This window comes from Argopecten irradians, chromosome 13, assembly GCF_041381155.1.
Source record: "Argopecten irradians isolate NY chromosome 13, Ai_NY, whole genome shotgun sequence".
Classification (NCBI taxonomy): Eukaryota; Metazoa; Mollusca; class Bivalvia; order Pectinida; family Pectinidae; genus Argopecten; species Argopecten irradians.
Window position 1 is genome coordinate 14,751,141 of NC_091146.1, and position 22,079 is coordinate 14,773,219.

A 22,079-nucleotide genomic window follows, 5' to 3' on the forward strand; every position below is an offset into this window, starting at 1 on the left:
TTTCCTGATAATTATCGAGGTTGATTTTTTAAAAAGATTTTTTATCCTGTACCTACAGATTCTACAATTTTGATTTTTGTTTGTTTAAATTTTGTATCCTGTATCAATACGTACTCTACTCTTTATGAAAAACCAAAACCAAATTCTAGTTTGAGATAAAACCCTAAATTGACTGGACTAGTAATCATGTTCATCAAATTGTAGGATTTTATCATAAACCAGGTTAATCTGATTAAAATACAGATCCTTATTATCACTACGTTGGATAAGAGGATCTGACAACATCCCATTAGGGGTCATGTCCAGGTGACCTTTGGAATGACCAATCAAATTGCTGCTGCCAGAATCTTGAATGTGGCTTTATGGGGACAAAATTGTTTGAAAAAACTGTTTCGAAGCTAATTATATATGTATACCGGGACGAAATGATGTTGTCAATTGATGTAGCAATGTGTAGAAAATACATTGGATCTGAGGTACACGTGTCATCAAAACATGACCCCTTATGGGACGTCGTCAGATCCTCTAGTGAACGGAGTGGTTATAGGGATTTGTACTTAAATCAGATTGAAACTAGGTCGAGTAGTTTTCGTCACTGTGACCTGCATAAAGGTATGTCCAATGCAACCAGTTTGTGCAATGCTAATTTTTGTGATTCAACACAGATTTCATTACTATTATCATTGTTCTCTTCGTTTCAATGGTTTCAATGACAATCTGACAATATCCAATTTGGGGTCACCATCTGTTGACTGACTACATGGAACACAGTGCATACCTGGTATGTACATTTATATCCCTGTAGATGTTCCGAGGGCAATATCACTATCGATATATTCGTGTGAAAAAGAGTCTGAAAGATACGCAAACTACTACATGACTTGAATTTCCACTATGGACTCTGAGGGCATTTGATCGCACCACTAATTGAATGTTGTAAGATCTAACCGAAAAGATAATATAGGGATCTGTATTATGTCTAGAAGCATGTCCAACATCTTTATCTACATACCGTGTTCTTTTCTTCATTTTCTGCTTTAAGGAAGGCGTGATTATATAACCACAAGTTGTGACACATCAAAGTTATGGTCAAAACAAACTGAGAACCACTGAATGTATATTGATTGGGAAATTCTACCAGGTCCAAATATTCCTAATTTCTCGACTTTGTGTATGAAAATTAAGAGACATTAATTCTTTGGAATGAAGTAATTTGTTTTCTTTCTGATAATAAGCTTTTTCTGTTCAAACCAAAGAGACATGACAGGAACATCTTAACCTTGTGGCCACCGCAGCCCTAAAAGAGGTCGCCTGGCAACAATGAAGACACAAGATTGTGTTAAGTATTGGTTTTTTTGAAGATGTCTTAATATTACTAAATGTATTAATTTTGTCTGTGATCAGGAACAATTTTGGAAATGAAATATTTTTTTTAATAAGATTGGTTTTTAATAAGAACCAATGTCTGCCTCAAACTAAAGAGACATGACAACAGGAGGTTGCTAGGCAACAATGAAGACACAAGACTGAGTTAAGTGAGTATTGGTTTTTATTACAGGGAATGATACAGTCTGTCCGGGTTTACCGGCAGGTAAGTCTGAGGTATATTCAATGACTACAACTAGTCACAAGTGGCCGATAAACTTGGACAGAGGTCCACGTCTGTCCGTGGCGTACGAGGTAATGTTTAAAAACTAGGTCCAATCATACAATGTGTACACAAACCATTTTTAGTCTAATTGTCCAAGAAACCAAATGTGTACAGATTTATAGTAGAAAAATAAATTTGACAAATGAACCTCACTGTTGTACACAAGAACATGAACAAGAGAGCATGAACATAGGGGGAAACAAACGAGGGAAACAGCAAATTATTGAGAAGGCAGAAGGTTTTGAATGTACAGAGCTGCCTGATAATACACAGGACCAGATCAACCCATTCTCCAGAAAAAGGTTGGGTTTTTTTGATAGATTATTTTGTGATGAAATGAATACAATTTTTTTATTCAAACACTCTTTGTCATAAAATTAATACCTAAAATCTTAACTTTCAATTTGAAAAAAAATAATAAAAAATCTTAAAAAATGTTTTAGATCTTTCGTTTTAACACATTCATCCCTGAAGACACATTTAGACTTTTCTAAATCGAAGACAAGACAAGTCCATTATGAAACTTCAGGTGTGTAGGAGTTAAATGTAATTTTTAGAAGTAGACGTATTGATGAGTGAGTTTGGAGCCTGGAGAGAATGGTTTGATGATTCTGGTCTCTGTCTGAACAATCTGTGTTATAACATTAAAAGCAGTGAATTCTGCTGCAAGGAAAATAAACAGAAGATTGCTCAGATTGGCAGTGATTCATTGTACATATCAGGAGCAGATAACTGGCTTACATTCAATAAAATACATTCTGATCTATCAAAGTGACTTCCCTTTCATTACTGACAGAAAGTGGCAAAGGGAAGTAACTCCGACAGATTAGAATAATACACAACCTACTTAATATTTTTTTCACCAAACTACAATATACTGTATACTAATGAACAAATTTCATATTTAGAAAAAAAAAATATTGCCTTTTCAATCCTTTTGTAAGCAAATTTGTATTCTTTCTCGATTGTCTACATAATTAACACTGTAAGTATAGCACTTTTAGTAACCAAATTTGTTGAAAAATAATCAGTAATTTTGTTTTCTAATTTGAAGTAAATTACCTAGTCTTATTTGTAACTATATCATACAATATGTCTATAATACTTTATCACATTAAGAAATTAGCACTTGTTTCTTTGACGAGATTATCACTCAATTATTTACAAAAATAGCACTTCCTTTCGATACTTGGATTTCATCAAATATCTATCTTTTTAGTCATTAAATGTCAATATCACTGCAAATTAATAGTATCATCTATTGATCCTTAGCCTTATCCATTTCTTGTAAATTCTTTGTCAAAGTTTTTGTTATGTGTTGGAAATATGATAAATGAATCAATGATAAACCTATGGTAATAATATCAAGTCTTTCTGACAGGTGTAAACAGTATCTCTAAACATTCTTGGTTGAAATTTACAAGAGTTAATGCCCTTTCTAAACTGTTTATCAACATAGTTCTTCATTATTGAAGTTTTAAAGGGAAACAAATTCCCTGGAAATATTCCAAACTTTCAGCACATTTTTTTAAGTTTTTATGTAACAAACTGTTTTACATACCTACAAACACATATCTTTGTTTTTCAAAAAATCATAATTTCCTATTTTGTAAAAAAAAAATTCACATCGGATAATTACTATTATAGTTCCTCATTGCAAAAATACAACATTATATAAATCTGATAAAAAATGCATGGAGTCCATGCGTTTAATCTACTGCGAATATGTAAACCAGAGATTTTTATAGATAGTCTACGGAAGAAGTTACGTACCAGTCAATAACTATTTAAACACTCAAGGATATCTAAATAGCAACATAACTATAGCATATACAAAAGATAGTCCGAGTTACCAAAGCGCTTCACCAGTATCAAAGTTACCCAATAGGGTGTAAACATTTGGCAGACCCATACAAATAACGACTCGAGAACAGTAATGTAAATTAGGTTTACATGTACACTAGGGGAGACAACCTGAGAAAGTTTACTCTCTTTCTAAAATTTCTAACTCAAGTCCAAATGCTCATTGATATAACTTGATTTCGTCAAAACATAGTCAGTCACCGGGATTATGAGTGTAACCATGGTAACATTTCACTACCAATGGTTACGACACTAACATCACATAATATATAATAATAATAATAATAATTAATAATTAATAATAATAACAAGTGTCACACAGGAGTAATCTCCCCTTTGACCGGTATACCTTGCATGCAAAAAAATGAAAATAATCATCCATCCCTCGACAACACTTGTAATAATAAAATGCATGACAATGTAATATACACTCCAACCATCATAATGCATACAAACGAATGCCTGTCAAGGGGGATTACTCAAAACAATATATATGAACTGTGAACCAAAGTCGACTGGTCTCCCTTGGTTCAACCTGAGGTAAGATGGAGGCTATATATAGTTTGAAAAGATTACAATGGTTTTTATATAATATATATACGAAGGGTCAAGGTCACAAGTTTCTTCATTTTGTCCATAAGCCGACATACAGATAAAACAATTCTGAGGTAACTGTTTTTCCCAGACAAAATTAATATTTGACAATCAGATCTGAATGACATATGTTATCAACGTAAGCATAAATTGGAATTGTATAGGATAAACCTAAAATAAACGCCTGCTTGTTTCAGTGACGGACTAGCGTCCCGCGCATTCACAACTAAACCAGTCGACGCTACTGCAGCCACTATCAATACAGACCCGTTTTGCAGTGTTATAGAAATATTGGCGGGTTGTCTCCCTTTACAACTAAGGACTATGAGTTATTTCCCTTGCCTGAGGTGATAAATGAGGTAGATAAAGATTCAGATCTAATCCGATACATTGATATAAAATTGGCCATTCTTATGACAGTGTATATATGCACCCTCCGCAACGTATAGCATACAAGATGAAGATATACTGTATAGAGAGCAATCCCGATGTGTAATGTATGGGTTAGAAGTCGGGCAAAGGAAACAAAAGGAAACAATGGATGGTTCAAAGAATCAAAAACATACTTTCAGTAATCATTAAAAACATTTTGGTAACTGATATTTCAATATTATCCAATTTTTTACACCAATCATGGAAAACATTTTATTGATATTTCAATATTATCCAATTTTTTACACCAATCGTTAAAAACATTTCAATGATATTTCAATTTTTTTTTTTGCGTTTCTGTTTTCCCATCATTAAAATTCAAAAAAAAAAGAAGAGAAAAATGCGTTGTTAAAATTATAAACGTTCATGGGTATATAAAACAGTTTCCAGGTACCATCCAGGATGTTGGGATAAAAGTGAAGAATCGCTGACCATGAGAACATGAATGGGATGGGTGGATGATGTGATTCATACAACAATAAACAAATAAACAATCAATTAGAATTTCTATAAATAGTTTGCCTGTGACCTTGACCCTGATCTACGATAATACAAATACAGTGTTGACGAGAGAGATGACATTTATACAATGATGAGTATACAAAAGAAAGAGAACTCTTTAATTATCAAACAGACCTCACTAAATCGACATCAGTCCATGAAATAATTACTTAGAACTCATTCATCAATCAATACACAAAAGTTTTTTTTTTCTCAATTCCCTGAATAATTCTTAGACAGAAGTTACAACACAAGCTACAAATTCGTCTAGAAAAAATATCTACTATTAATGAAACACAGTTCTTCCTGTGTGAAATATGTGACCTGTTTGATGTAGAGAACTATACACTAACATTTACCCCATCAAACTTGGCTCACACATTTTTTTAAAGGTAGCAGTCAATTTAGATGTTTTTTTTTTTTCAAGACCATGTGTTAAAAAAAAAAAAAAAAAAGACCCGAATTCGGTATAAAAAGTGTGACCCGATCTGCTCGCTTGACGACGATGACTTCTCCCTGAGTGTAAGTCTGAGCAGTCGGGCAACATTGAGGTAGTGATAGACCTGACGTCAGGTACAGCCCAAGGGGAGCTAACTCTGTCAGGCAAAGACTACAGTCCCGATATGATGCCTACCTGTCTAGTGCTTGAGTGTCTTGATTTCCTTACCCAATACTACCATAGCAACATTTAATTTGAGATACAGTTCCTGAATGTTTAAGTCAACAATTCATTTCACTTTTTATTTCTAATAATCATCAAAAAATTATATAAGCAAATTTACAATGTTTTAATAAAATATTAATTCTGGTCAAATGACTCGCAAAACATTTACAAATACAGGATGTTCTGGCCAAAACGAGCTCAATGAGTTAATTTTTTTAGCCTACATGCTAAAAAACTCTTTCATTTAGAAATAGTGTTTTGCAAACCAATAAGTGTAGTCTTTGCCTGATGAATCCAGCATGCCCGCTGTTATGTGATGCGTTTGCTGATATTAAACAATGAAAATGTTATACAAAGAGAAAAATGATGAATATTTGACAAGCCTGATCATTTTTAGTACAAAGGAGCTTTTCACAGCGTCTAGCGTTTGGTGGTCAACTGCTGTTAAAAACCTAACCTTAATTGACACAAAGATTTTATTAACTTCCAAATCGGTTCGGCTACCCTATCATCATCTAGTGCCTTCTATCTCAAGTTTCCATCTTGATATTCGCTAACCTCGACATGTTCAATGTCGACACAAGCCAGGGGTGTTTGAGAAATTATATAATTACAGTCAATATATATCAAACGGAGATACATGTTCAAGTTCTGAACTAATTTCAGAATTACAAATTTACAACAGAAAATATCTTTCTTAATTAAACGTGTTCTCTGAAATAATTCTTTTTATCTGAAATTATTGAAATTTTAAATAACTTTTTGAGGGAAAATCTATGAAACTCATTTTAAAACGCTTAATTCACAAATCTATAGCATATTCATTTCAATTACCATCAATTAATCAAAATAGGTTTGAAAAAGTGCATACAATTTTTCCCCAGAAAAACAAACTTCAATTCATAATATTGAAGCATATTGTGTCCCTTGTCAAAAGGTTGTGGTAAAATAAAATCGAAGTACAAATTAAAATCTTAAATCATTATAAAATGGTTTTGTATACAATTCACACTGAATTAAAAGCACTCAAATAATAAAAAGTTTGGTTAAAATCCTAGTTCTCCCTCGTATCGGCAAGTCCTTGTGGCAGCGGTAGTTAATAATATTCACCCACAAGAAAACTTAAAAGATCATCAAAATACTACATACCATTTGTACTTCACAGTTGCAGCAAAGATTCCTTGACTGGTATTGATATTTCGGTAGAAATGAACGTTTTTACTTGCTTTTGGTTTTAGTAGAACGAACATAATTTAAATCGTTTTCATTTTTACAGTTACTCTAAAAAGTAGATTAAATTTCAGATAAAATATCTTTTTTTTTTTTCCAAACATGAACACTTTCAGAAACCAGCTGATGAGAATATTGAATTTAGACCACCTATTCCTATTTTTTCACATTACAGAGTTATCTGCCTTTGTGGGTAGGTATTAAATGTGACGTCATGTGTTTGTGAACACAACATCATACTTTTCAGAGAAAACATGACAAGTTTTGCTCACAAAAGCGAACATAATATCTTACCCTTCGGTGAATACAACATACGTTTCTCTTACAAAATAATGATGTCAAAATGAACACCTACCCCGAGGGGAGGTAACTCTGTGACATGCAATGAGGAAATGGACACATACTAATGGCTAGTATCATCCAACTACTATGAACAACGAGAAGGAAATCAAATAATAGTATTGCAGCAAACATATCACACATAAAATTTACACTAAACCATACACGTACATATAGTATATATACTTTCTAAAAGGTTTCTATGGAGATGGCCTATATATAATGGGTGGGTGTATTTCTGATCACCAAATGAATATTTCCGCCTATGTGGATACTGCAGATCCAGTATCCTGCTTTCCTCATCATCAATTTTAGGCATAAACTTAGACAAAACAGCAACATAATTTGTTGCAATTTGTTGCTTTGATATAAAAAAACGAAAAAATATTTCACAACTCATAATTCCAAATCAAAATTATATTTTATGATATCATCTATCATAACAAATGTTTAAATTGTCATCTCCATCAAAATATGAAATGAAAATTTCCCTCAAGTATCTTATGTTAATTTAACAATAGGAATTTACTTGATGATGAATGAGGAAGCTTGCCAAAAGGAGGTCTAAATACCAAACACAACTACTGTCATGCCATCCAACTTGTATTACCATATATAGCCTGTTGCTATGGTAACATTTCATAGTTCATAGAACTTCTGCTTCGACAAGAATGAGCTGCCCTTAGATTAATGGGTTAAATGGGAGGCAATTTCCTCAAAATTTAACATTGTTGTATTTCAAACTGGGATAACATTCCAAAATCTTTCTGAACTGATAAATCAGAAATAAGAATATCTTCATATTTAGTCTTATTAATGTAGGCATTTTAATAAATTTTGCAGGACAGGGGTGCAAAAATTGAAAGATCCAGTCATCATTTGAACGAGTATTTAGAAAGCACTCCTATATCATACAATTAGACTATTTATGTTTTGATCCGTCAGATGAAAACCAGGAAATGCCCGTCCAAACAATAAATGAAGCCGATGTGTTAAACCATCACAGATTTTACACTCTGCATTAAACTGACATGGGTTTTACACTCTGCATTAAACCGACACTGGTTTTTCACCAGGCGTTAAACCGATATGGGTTTCACACTCGGCGACATCTCAATATACATACATATACACAATTACATAACACACAATGTATATAGTCTATTAAATATCGTTGGTAAAACAAGTCACATTGTAAATGTTTTAACAGGCTGAACTGAGCAAGAGAGTTACTTCACCGGGATTAGGCTCATTCCTGACGTCAAAATATCTAAAGCATAATAATAAGTTATTCTCCTATAGGTAACACATAACAACATTATTTGGCTGCCTCCATCATCTTACTACACATAGCCAAACATTTCCTGGTTTCCAACGCATTATGTTTTCCCTAATTATTTGAGTATCAAGTTAAAAATATCAACACTTATGAAATATAACAATGTAAGCTATGAGTTATCCCCCCTTCCATAGTGCAGGCCCAATATCAGTAAATTATCCTGGGTCTTTTTATCAACTTCATGGACCAGTGATCATAAAAACGCGCCAATTTAAATACATGAAAACTAAATTATTTAGCATAGAAAAACCTTCTCTTTTTACCAGATTAGAAACAACAATTGTCCAAAATTTCAAGCATTTTCAGTAAAACAAATTTCACCCTCTCATAAAAATTTATCATATACCTATACACAATATTAAATAATGCATAAAATAACCGAATATTCCACAATAGCACTTATCAATAAAGATATCTGAATTATCTACTAGCAAAATCTACTAATTATAGAGGATAATAAAACCTTACATAGCATTTCTTTCCTCTTCATCAGCATTATTTTTTCACAAAACCAAATGGTCAAATCTTTTGTTAAAATCACAATTTTTTAATCCTATGATAGAAAATAGGATGTCCTAATCTTCCAAAACATGGATGGCTGGGCAAGTCCATTATATTATCTAGGGGTGTTAATTGCTAGTAAAAAACAAAATGAATTAATTCAAATTCAATTTAAATTAATAGCACTAATAGGTATATATAAAAACATTTCAAAAAGGATTTGAAAATAACTAAGTCATCTTTCAGTTTTGATTTATCAATATTTATCAGTGACTATAGTTTCAGCCTGCTGTGAACTTAAGGACATTTCAGAACTTAACCAGTTAAAACTGTTCCATTTTTTTCATATTGGATTTAGATTTTCAAGGTTTAGAAGTTAAGCTTTAAAAGCATAAAGAATAACTTGATGATACAATGTTTGTCTTCTTCATGCATTCTATTTGCCTCAGGGAACATGAAACCCAAAATCTTGTCTTTGCCATTAACCCTAAGATTGAACTATGGGGGTCGAGCTATGAAACTGAAAAGGGTGAAGTTGATAGAACATTTCACAAATTTCTCACGTTATTTATACAATGACATATAAAAACACAATAAATATAACCATGTACTGAGGGGTTATTGATAAACATAGAGTTGCTCCCCTTCTTTCTGAACTCTTTTCTCCCACAATGATTTGTATCCAGTATGTTCCGTGATGAAATCTCACAGAACAGCCTGTTGTAGTAGTCTGTCTTGATTTACCTTGTGTATTTTCACTGCTACTACAACAATAACTTTACCACTACATGGTTTCCATGCTGGACTTGTGCATTTTACTATTTTGGCAACCATTCCCTGGAGAATACTGCTTTCAGTGAACAAATTATTTTGTATCTTGTCGCACGAAATAAAGATCTTTTTTATCTTTCCTCATTGGCAAAAGAACACGAAGATAGGGCCGAAAACTTAACCCCTCCAAGGGCAATACACAACCTCCCTCCTTGACATCAGACTGGGCTTAGTACATGGATTTGCTGCAGTTACGTCTTCCGAAATGTTTGCTCACATTATCCTTGCAGTATATCCAACACTGTTTCACTTTCCAGTTCAGCATTGAAAACAGTTTTGATTGTCCCGCCTTTCACTCTGTGACCTTGGTAGGCGGACACAGTGACCTTGACCTAGTCTCAAGGTCACAGCATTCTCCAGAGCACCACTTCATACCCTCGTACCCTGAGGTTCATGTATGTACATACAATCAATTCATAATATAGCATTTTTTTAAAGACATTACCATGGAAACCGTCACGATAATGCCTCTTCAGTCATTGTCTGTCCATAAGTTATATACAAAACACAGTTCACCGAGATGATACACATATATATATATATATATATATATATAGATATATATAAACAACGCCATTCACTTTAAAAAGAGGTAATCTTGAATAAAAACTTGGTATTGGTAATGCCACCCACATCCTACCGTAACCATAGCAACAACAGTGTAAATAAGATCATAAACATATTTGGAGGAAACTGAAGTACCCGCATTTTTCCGAATATCAAATTTGTTTTGCTTTCAATACCGTGAGCTGCAGTCTGGGTGTGCTCCGTGAATCGTAAAGTGTTTACTGGTTTTGATAAAATCCACACGGAAATATCTCCAGAATAAAGATGATCTGTTTGTATGTATTTCATAGATACAACACCACTATAAGAGAAGATCCTTTGAATACTTGACCCCTCAATCAAGTAATCAAAACTTTACACAGCTCCACAAGGGAACCAGATTGTGTCTTCTCCTTTCCTTCACAACAGCTCTTCATATAAGAAAGCAACATTTTGTAAGTTAGTATCTTTAACCCATATTTCCATAAAGTTTATTTGAACACTAAGAAAAAATCACAAACATATTTCCCGTTCTAGAATGCGGAGCTTTACAGTTAGACGGCAACATCCTGTCGCCCTGCTGCCACCGAATTGTGGTCTCGCCTGAGTGAATCCTGAGGTAAACGATGCATTGCTAGGTCCCGGGGACCAGGGTATGGGGGAGGGGGAGGCTGCTGATACGGCCCCCTAACCCCAGGGACACGAGGGCTCAAGGACGTACCACCCTGGACGCGAGGTGGACGTGATTGATTGTCGTTTCCCCGTACGACGGTCACCACCGCCGACGGTGCGAGGTTGTTAGGTTGAAATGAAGAGGTATACTCCTGGGCAGGAGTCCTGGTAGGACTTGCCGTCCCTGAGGTAGGTGTCCCCTGAGGAGATGTTTTGGAGGACCCCACCCCGGTCACCGGGGCATTCGTAATGTTCGTATTCCCCCCGCTTGTTCCAGTTGAGGTAGAATTAGCATGATGCTGGGGGCTCTCTGAGGTAGAGGATTGATTTCTATAGTGTTCTCCTTCGGAGAAAGCAGAGGTTTTGGGCATGGCCCGTGGAGGTAGCTGCGTACGAGGGACAAACACATGTCCCTCTTCATCCGAGAGATGCTCAGGATCGGGGGGACGTACTCCCTGTTGTGTATCGACCTCTAAAGGGGGCCGCACCTGTACCACGTCCTCCTCATCATCATGAGGATAAGTCCCAACCAGGGGGCAACTACTGTTGTCCCCATGGCAACCACTGTCATCGTCATGGCAACACGCTGTGGTCCCATCATCAATACAATAAGCACTCGGAGGTAGATCAGCTGATCCTGTGGATGTGTTTTGGTCTGAATCTGTGCTACTCAGACTTTTATCGATGTCGTCAAGCGAAGTCTTGTCCGGACTACTCAGCTTGTACAGTTGACTCAGGTCGTCTGTCACAGCATTCCCGTCGTTTGCCAGCATCGCAGCAATCAATCCACTTGTTTCCTAGGTAACCAAAATAAACTTATATCAAATACGTATTGTGTTATCATCATTTATCAACAAATACCTTATCTAAAGTAAGAATTGCATAACTTGCCTCCAGACAACTACTTTTTGAGCAATGCAAATTTTTACGTAATTTCTAAACAGAACTCGAACATGAATTCAAATGTTATGCATTAGGTTAATTGTAAGGACTCTTGAATGCCATGCAAATAAGAATATCAAAGACATCAAATATTCTATACGCGAAAAAAATGTGCAACGGTATTACCATTAGATTTACCATAGGATTACCATAAATGTCCTGTTAAGATCAAATGTTCAGGTGAACGGGATGTGACAGGACAGGATACGGCAGATAAGTTGAAAATGTATGTAATCATGATATGGTATAAACCAATTTCTTGTATGCTTCATGGAATTTGTCTCTGTCCAGGTGACTTTCATATTGGCATTCAATGCCAACTGCTCTGTAAATTTACATGTATTTAGAAATTATTTTGTGTGGCCTTAAGTTCGTTATTTTTGTAATCCTATGATCATACCTCCTGGTGGTTAGTGTTCTGGTAACCGATGACCGTGGTCACATGACCGTTGTGAAGATGACCATTCCGTAATCCGTTGGAGAAAGGTACGTATCCATTCACTCTGGTACCATTGGGAGTCACGATTATGTTACCACTACCACACCCCTGTAAAGTTAAACATTATATTAACGGACAGAGAAATATTAGATTACCTCCCTTGCAAGAAATATTGGATAACACACGGCATTTATGGCTAAAGAAATAGTGGATTACCTCCCCTGCACTATAAAATTATAACACAAGACATTTAATGGTTAAAGAATAGTGAATTACCTCCCCTACAAGAAACAGTGGATTACCTTCCCTACAATATATGGTTAAAGAAATAGTGGATTACCTCCCCTGCACTATAACATGGGTTTAAGGAAAATGGTGAATTTTTGTTAGTCATTAACTGAAAAATTTTTTTTTAACAAATTAATGTATAAAATGTATACGTTATCAACTTCACCATCTTTCCAATGGCTAAACACCCTACTTGGCAAGCAATTGAGAAGAGAATCCTTCAGTGAAATTTATATTTGTCTTCATCAATTATCCAATACAAAATTACAATCTAGGATGCAAACATTGACAACTCAGCTCAGATTAAATCTAAATATATATCAATACAATGTGTGGTATGACCTTTGAATCCAGAAGGTGATTTTCGTAGTGTCCATCAAGCATGGGAGTGTAAGGGTCCATCTCTCTGTCTGGCACAGGAACGGCATGTCCATTACGCTGACCAGGTACGTGGCCATTGCCATGGAAGCGGACTGCCTGAACATGGGGGTGACCAGGTGGGGGATTATTGAAGCATCTGAAACATATCAAATTTAATGTTAAGCAGTTTTAGACTACCTGCAAATTATAATTTTAAATCTTTATTAGAATGTATAATCAATTAGTTAATCATATATTGAAAACAGAATATAAGGGTGATGAAAGATTTAATAAATACTTGTCTATCAGGCCCCAATTTCTCAAACAAACTTCAAGCTAAAATCTTTTTTACGTTATTTTTTACACATAAGTTCCTTTAGTCTGCACTTTTGTTACAAGAAAATGGAACCATTTTTACCAAAGGTTTATTATTTCTTTGTGTAAATTATCGAATTAGGAATTGATCAGCAGGCTCAAAAATTTGTACTATCCCATTTTTGGTACTTATATACTCACCATGTATTAATTTTTGCTGGGGTTTGAATTAATGCTATAAAGCAAACATAAACATAGTGAAATACAAACCCCTGCAAAAGATATATAGAAGCACTTAACAGCATAATTATCTGTGGTGAGCAGGTCCTAGAGAAAATCAACTCACTTGTTCCTTAGCAGTATAATGAGAATACATATGATGATGCACACGATGCCGATCGCCACGCCCAGAATGATACCAAGCTGCTGAGGATGGGAGGTCACCTCTGGCTTAGCTAAAAATAAATTAAGAGATGGAACATAACTTTCACTGCCTACATTTTGGGAATGACACATAGGATACAAAAACTGAACTTTAGGGAATGACACATAGGATACAAAAACTGAACTTTTAATTTCTTAAAGAAAGCACAAACATTATGATAGGAAAATTATACTCTTTACTTTGAAAGGAGGTAAAGGGTTTCAATATTTCTCGACTAAGTTGAAGCAATCAAATAATCAAATCGTAATGTGATAAACATCATCTAAATTTTTTATATGTAAATGCACTATATATTAATCTCCCCTTAGCAATATTTTGTTCGCAAAATCAGAAATGTTGATTCTCTCAACAGAATCCTGAGTACAAGTTAAGTTCATGATGTGTTTCTCAAAATTTATATATATCTCATTTAAGTTCAAATTTTATTTAAAAAATGGCTGCTTTTCTTTAGCTGTAAATAATTCCTCACCTGTTAAATGAGGATTTGTACTTAGCTGCCCTTACCTGTACTTTGTTCTCCAACCCCGAGAATGTGGATACTATTTTTGGACCTCGGTCCCTGCCCAGCACTGGTGCAAGCCGTCACTTCCACATAGTAGAGTCCAGGCTTCAGATTTTCAATATGGGCCAACGTCCGAGAACCTGTTTCATAAAGCATAAAGGTCAATCATGGCCATCTGAGCATACACTTTTTTTGCTAGATACAAATTTCCATGTTAATTTGCACCAGTATGAATGCAAATTCAAATCTTTTGCAATCTAGAGAAGAACTCACAATTTACAATAAGAATTCTTGATCAGGAATTTATATGTATTCACAAATATGTTGAAAACACGAGAAAAAAAAAAGTGATTTATATTACAAAACTTTTAACTTTCTTCATGACATGATAGTAAATCAATGATTACTTACATTTTGAAATAACTGATGTACTGTAAAACTTACCGTTAACCTTTATGGATCTCCAGCTATTTTCTGCCTGACTGCCGTAACGTACAATGTAGGTCGTAATGTTCCCGTTGGGAAACTCCGGTGTGTCCCAATGGACAAGGGCCGATCCACGTTTCATGCTGACCTGGATATTCCGTGGTACGGACGGAACTATGAACAGAGAGTCAAGGTCACATAAAATTTCAAGGTCACCACAGTCCCACATTAGTCACTTGTTTTCAGAAATTTTCAAAAATATATTTGAGTGATTTACAAAATTCCCACAGGTAATACAGTTTACAGATTTAAACACATTTCATTGGTAAAGAGAAATTATGTTCAGGAGAGACAGAATTTAAGGTGTATACAGAAGTGACGGATGATAATACTTACCATCTTCCTGTGTACGGAGTAAGATGGACTTGCTGAATTTACTTTTCCTCGACTTAGTCACAGCCTGTACCTCTATGTAGTAATAGGTGTATGGCATAAGATCCACGATGTCTGCCTGGGTAGTGTACCTGGCAACATAATCACACGTTAGCAACACAGTCCCACATTAGCAACATTATCCAACCATACGCCAACACAGTCCCACATTAGCAACATTATACAACCATACGCCAACACAGTCTCACATTAGCAATATTATCAAACCATACTAACACAGTCCCACATTAGCAACATTACCAACCATACACCAACACAGTCTCACATTAGCAACATTACCAACCATACACCAACACAGTCCCACATTAGAAACATTATCCAACCATACACCGACACAGTCCCACATTAGCAACATTATACAACCATACGCCAACACAGTCTCACATTAGCAATATTATCCAACCATACTAACACAGTCCCACATTAGCAACATTACCAACCATACACCAACACAGTCTCACATTAGCAACATTACCAACCATACACCAACACAGTCCCACATTAGTAACATTATCCAATCGTACACCAACACAGTCCAACATTAGCGACATTACCAACCATACACCAACACAGTCCCACATTAGTGACATTACCAACCATACACCAACACAGTCCCACATTAGCGACATTACCAACCATACACCAACACAGTCCCACTTTAGCGACATTACCAACCATACACCAACACAGTCCCACATTAGCAATATTATCCAACCATACGCCAACACAGTCCCACATTAGCGACATTACCAACCATACACCAACACAGTCCCACATTAGCGACATTACCAACCATACACCAACACAGTCCCACATTAGCGACATTACCAACCATACACCAACACAGTCCCACATTAGCAATATTATCCAACCATACGCCAACACAGTCCCAAATTAGAGACATTACCAATTGCAACCATACACCAACACAGTCCCACATTAGCGACATTACCAACCATACACCAACACAGTCCCACATTAGCGACATTACCAACCATACACCAACACAGTCCCACATTAGCGACATTACCAATCATACACCAACACAGTCCCACATTAGCAACATTATCCAAACATATGCCAACACAGTCCCACATTAGCAATATTATCCAACCATACGCCAACACAGTCTCACATTAGCAATATTATCCAATTGTAACTTTTTTTAGTACTCTGTATAGTTGGTTTTATTTGCGAAGGGTTGGTTAAATTTCACAAATTGATGAATGTGCAAACTTTTCTCCCTTTGTATCAAATTGTATCAAAGGAAATTGTACTTTGTTTTCTTCATAAAATTAAACAACTTCATCTTACAGTAATAACAGAAACATATTCTTTTCATTCACCTCACATCGAAGTTGATTTTTCAATGGATCAGAATAAATGTTATACAGAGTGTACTCAAATACATATTGTAAGATTTGGTTCAATGGCTTGGTTTAATGTCCTATTAACAATTAAACTAATTTAAGCAACTGCCATACATGGGATTCAAACTCACAACCCAGAGTTGGAGGGCTTGTTGTAACCTGTCATGACACCTTAACCACTCGGCTCCTTCATACTGTTAGACTCAAGGTACTTACGTGATGATAAAGGACTCTTCTGTCGAGCTCCCTCTGTCGGGTCGGAACTGTACGCGGTACGACAGGATGTCCAAGTAAAAGTCGGGCTGGGACCACTCAACACTGATCTTGCGTGCTGCTAGAAACGTTCCGTGGAGATTGACCGGCGCAGGTGGGGGAGGATTCTCAGAGGTCAGGAATTCTTCAATCACAGCACCAGACTCACCAAACTCGTTGGAAGCTGTTAGTGAAACTTGGTAAAAAGTCTCGTTCACTGAAAACAACAAAATCATTTCCTCACTGAGAATTTGTATTGATAAACAATGATGCTAACCTAGAAGTCGTTATATCTAACAAAGAAAAATAATTAAATTTTATAAGATAGTTGTATTTCAACTAACATTCATGGTTTTTGTAATGGGTTCATTACATTACAATGCAAATAAAAATTTTCCAAGAATATCTTAAAATTTGTTTGCTTATTCAAAATAACCCAGACCATCCCTCAATATCTGGAAACAATTTATGTAAATAACTGCTGAAGTAAAAACCAAAATTATCATAGAGGCTACATATTGGAAACACTGGAAACTTAAAAGATTTAACGTAAGTTGGTGCTTTTTGTTTCTGTAAATCAGTGTCAGGTGGATTACGTTATATTTGTAATAAAACAGATTATGTAGTCAAACCGAAAAATATTCAACATTATATAACCACTTACTGAGGTCGGTAAGGATCAGGTTCTGTTTGGTGGGCTGGACCTCATACTGGTGTTGGGTCTGATCCGAGTCTTTCAGGCGTTTGAGTATGACTTTATACATGGTGACGGGGACACGGGGTATGTCCTGGTGCCAAGTGATGTTTACAGACGAGGCGTTCAGCGATATTACAGTCAGGGTCGGAGGGTCAGGCACAGAGTCGTTCTGACGGGCTGGAAAAAAAAAAGATCAAATCTCATGATTGCTGAACAAACAAAATGATCAAATCTCATGAAGGCTGAACAAAAACATCAAATTTTGTAACCGATAAAAATGAAAAAAAAGATGTCCCTTCAAGGTGGAGCAGAAAACTGTCATTCAGTTACAAATGACGAGATAGACATCAAAATTGTGGTTGAATTAATTTCCAGTTTGGTTTATCAGGGTGAGCGAGCCAGAAGCAGGGTGTAAATATGTTGGGGCTTAAGTGTTATACAGACATAAGCTGTTTACGCATGGTAACGTCAACTGATCACCGTCAAAATGGCTATTTTATCTTTGGGATTGAACTCTGCAACATCCATAGAAAGCCTTTTGTCTTCTTTAGATGTTTAGAAATATTACATAAGGTTAAACAAGAGATCCCAGAGGGATCTTGGCGCCCATCAAAGAATGATCTATGTCTGACAATGGAAAGGGGGATCTTTTCCCTGCTATTCAAACTTTTTCAAACACACTACATATAAAATTTGAGACAGATCGCTATAGTACTTTCTAAGAAATAGTGGAAACAAACTTCAACAATAAAATCCAAGATGGCGGCCATGCAGCCATCTTGTTGATCTATCAGTTACAAAATGCAATATGCACAACTAGGGCCCTAGGGGAACCTGCATATGAAATTTGAGAAAGATCCCTTCTGCACTTTCTCAGAAATGGCGATAACAAACTTTAACTATCAAATCCAAGATGGCCGCCTGGCAGTCATCTTGTTGACCTATCAGTCCCAAAATGCAATATGCACAACAAGGTCCCTAGGGGAATCTAAATATGAAATTTGAGAAAGATCCCTTCAGTACTTTCTGAGAAATAGCGGTAACAAACTTTTAACTATCAAAATCCAAGATGGCCGCCTGGTAGCCATCTTGCTGACCGATTGGTCCCAAAATGCAATATGCACAACTTGGGCCATAGGGGAACCTATACATGAAATTTGAAAAAGACTAAAAAGATTACAAAGTGTGATTGCATATATGAAAATTTTCTAGGAACATCACATTTACATCCAAGGTCATTAAAGGAGGCCTCCCATGTGTTGCAATGTGTATGAATGTCTGTATGTTTTGGGAGGCTGCAGCATATTCATGTTGTGTTCCTTTGTGATAAAGGAATTATTGCCCTTTGAAAAGGCCCATAATCTAGATGGTATAAATACTTACACATGGGTTGTGTCTTGTCCAGGACCCAGGGCCATCGATCCTCTGTCAGATTGGGATAGCCAACACTGGTACGGGCCATCATTCTTACACGGTACTCTGTATTGGGCTCCAGGCCTATTCATCAAACAGGCAATATTTAAAACCAAATCTATAATACTTCATAGAAGACAATCGAATACCCTTCCACCAAAAAAACAAGAGGCCCAAAGGGCCTTACCGGTCATCTGACTACCTTGGCAATGGTAAATTTAATTTCATATGGTGTCACTTTGTCAGGACAATGTCAGGATCATTTTCAATTTCTTTCAACAAATTTTCTTTCAAACAAGAGGCCAAAGGGCCTTAACATGTAGGAAGTTAATTAGATATAGTGCCATGGTAGCCATCTTCGATTTGGGATCAACCAGAGATGTAACAACACTTTGTCGGGACGATGTCAGGATCATTTCATGCAAGTTTCAGCCAAATCGCACTGGTAGAACTTGAGAAGAAGTTCAAAATGTGTTTTAAAGATGGCGGCTGTGGCAGCCATCTTGGTTTTCGGATTGACCCGAAAAATAACAACACTTTGTCGGGACCATGTCAGGATCATTTCATGCAAGTTTCAGCCAAATCAAACTGGTAGAACTTGAGAAGAAGTTCAAAATGTGTTTTCAAGATGACGGCTTTGGCGGCCATCTTGGATTACGGATCGACCCGAAAAATAACAACACTTTGTCGGGACCATGTCAGGATCATTTCATGCAAGTTTCAGCCAAATCGCACAGGTAGAACTTGAGAAGAAGTTCAAAATGTATTTTCAAGATGGCGGCTGTGGCGGCCATCTTGGATTTCGGATCGACCCGAAAAATAACAACACTTTGTCGGGACCATGTCAGGATCATTTCATGCAAGTTTCAGCCAAATCGCACTGGTAGAACTTGAGAAGAAGTTCAAAATGTGTTTTCAAGATGGCGGCTGTGGCGGCCATCTTGGATTTCGGATCTACCCGAAAAGTAACAACACTTTGTCGGGACCATGTCAGGATCATTTCATGCAAGTTTCAGCCAAACCGCACCGGTAGAACTTGAGAAGAAGTTCAAAATGTGTTTTCAAGATGGCGGCTGTGGCAGCCATCTTGAATTTCGGATCGACCCAAAAAATAACAACACTTTGTCGGGACCATGTCAGGATCATTTCATGCAAGTTTCAGCCCGATTACACCGGTAGAACTTGAGAAGAAGTTCAAAATGTATTTTCAAGATGGCGGCTGTGGCGGCCATCTTGGATTTCGGATCGACCCGAAAAATAACAACACTTTGTCGGGACCATGTCAGGATCATTTCATGCAAGTTTCAGCCAAATCGCACCAGTAGAACTTGAGAAGAAGTTCAAAATGTGCTTTCAAGATGGCGGCTTTGGCGGCCATCTTGGATTTCGGATTGACCCGAAAAATAACAACACTTTGTCGGGACCATGTCAGGATCATTTCATGCAAGTTTCAGCCAAATCGCACCGGTAGAACTTGAGAAGAAGTTCAAAATGTGTTTTCAAGATGGCGGCTGTGGCGGCCATCTTGGATTTCGGATCGACCCGAAAAGTAACAACACTTTGTCGGGACCATGTCAGGATCATTTCATGCAAGTTTCAGCCAAATCGCACCGGTAGAACTTGAGAAGAAGTTCAAAATGTGTTTTCAAGATGGCGGCTGTGGCGGCCATCTTGGATTTCGGATCGACTCGAAAAGTAACAACACTTTGTCGGGACCATGTCAGGATCATTTCATGCAAGTTTCAGCCTAATCGCACCGGTAGAACTTGAGAAGAAGTTCAAAATGTGTTTACAAGATGGCGGCTGTGGCGGCCATCTTGGATTTCGGATCGACTCGAAAAGTAACAACACTTTGTCGGGACCATGTCAGGATCATTTCATGCAAGTTTCAGCCTAATCGCACCGGTAGAACTTGAGAAGAAGTTCAAAATGTGTTTACAAGATGGCGGCTGTGGCGGCCATCTTGGATTTCGGATCGACCCAAAAAATAACAACACTTTGTCAGGACCATGTCAGGATCATTTCATGCAAGTTTCAGCCAAATCGCACCGGTAGAACTTGAGAAGAAGTTCAAAATGTGTTTTCAAGATGGCGGCTGTGGCGGCCATCTTGGATTTTGGATCGACCCGAAAAGTAACAACACTTTGTCGGGACCATGTCAGGATCATTTCATGCAAGTTTCAGCCAAATCGCACCGGTAGAACTTGAGAAGAAGTTCAAAATGTGTTTTCAAGATGGCGGCTGTGGCGGCCATCTTGGATTTCGGATCGACCCGAAAAGTAACAACACTTTGTCGGGACCATGTCAGGATCATTTCATGCAAGTTTCAGCCAAATCGCACCGGTAGAACTTGAGAAGAAGTTCAAAATGTGTTTTCAAGATGGCGGCTGTGGCGGCCATCTTGGATTTCGATCTACCCGAAAAGTAACAACACTTTGTCGGGACCATGGCAGGATCATTTCATGCAAGTTTCAGCTAAATCGCACCGGTAGAACTTGAGAAGAAGTTCAAAATGTGAAAAGTTAACGCACGGCGCACGGCGCACGACGACGGACGAAACATGACGACTATAGGTCATCCTGACCCTTCGGGTCAGATGACCTAAAAATACATGAACTGTTATTCTACACTCAACCACTAGAGTTAACTCATTGGCCCCTAAAGACGGATTTGAAATCTACTGATTCAAAGGCTGGAACAGTTCATTGCAAATTTTTTAGGGGAGAGAGGATAACTTAGTACTACTGAACTGATTCAGATGATGAAATATGATGATATAAAAGAAAGAAAAAAAAAATTGATGTCGAAGTTTGCACACTGAAGTAAATTTGCAGATTAGTTTTGAACTCCAACACTGAAACGATCTAAGCATAACTTTTTTTTTGGCCAAGCTTTGATATTCACTCATCACATCACTGACCCATTCATTAATATCATAAGACACCCATGTAAAAATGTTATTGTGATGTCACAAACAATAGTCTCAGTAGACAGAAACGTCACATCTGAGCCAG

General features: G+C 36.7%; 1 protein-coding gene across 1 annotated transcript in view; it reads right to left on the reverse strand.

Moving 5' to 3' along the window:
• Positions 1-5,777: 5,777 nt before the first annotated feature.
• Positions 5,778-22,079, reverse strand: part of LOC138306493 (protogenin B-like) — a 56,250-nt gene continuing 39,948 nt past the window's right edge. Inside the window, exons 12-21 of the mRNA XM_069246959.1 lie at positions 19,036-19,149; positions 17,620-17,829; positions 16,920-17,172; positions 15,277-15,404; positions 14,899-15,054; positions 14,457-14,594; positions 13,854-13,962; positions 13,175-13,349; positions 12,506-12,652; positions 5,778-11,960 (exon numbers count right to left, since the gene is read on the reverse strand). Of these exons, the coding sequence (XP_069103060.1) occupies positions 11,046-11,960; positions 12,506-12,652; positions 13,175-13,349; positions 13,854-13,962; positions 14,457-14,594; positions 14,899-15,054; positions 15,277-15,404; positions 16,920-17,172; positions 17,620-17,829; positions 19,036-19,149 (2,345 nt within the window). The 3' untranslated portion in view covers positions 5,778-11,045. The remainder of the gene's footprint in view (positions 11,961-12,505; positions 12,653-13,174; positions 13,350-13,853; positions 13,963-14,456; positions 14,595-14,898; positions 15,055-15,276; positions 15,405-16,919; positions 17,173-17,619; positions 17,830-19,035; positions 19,150-22,079) is intronic.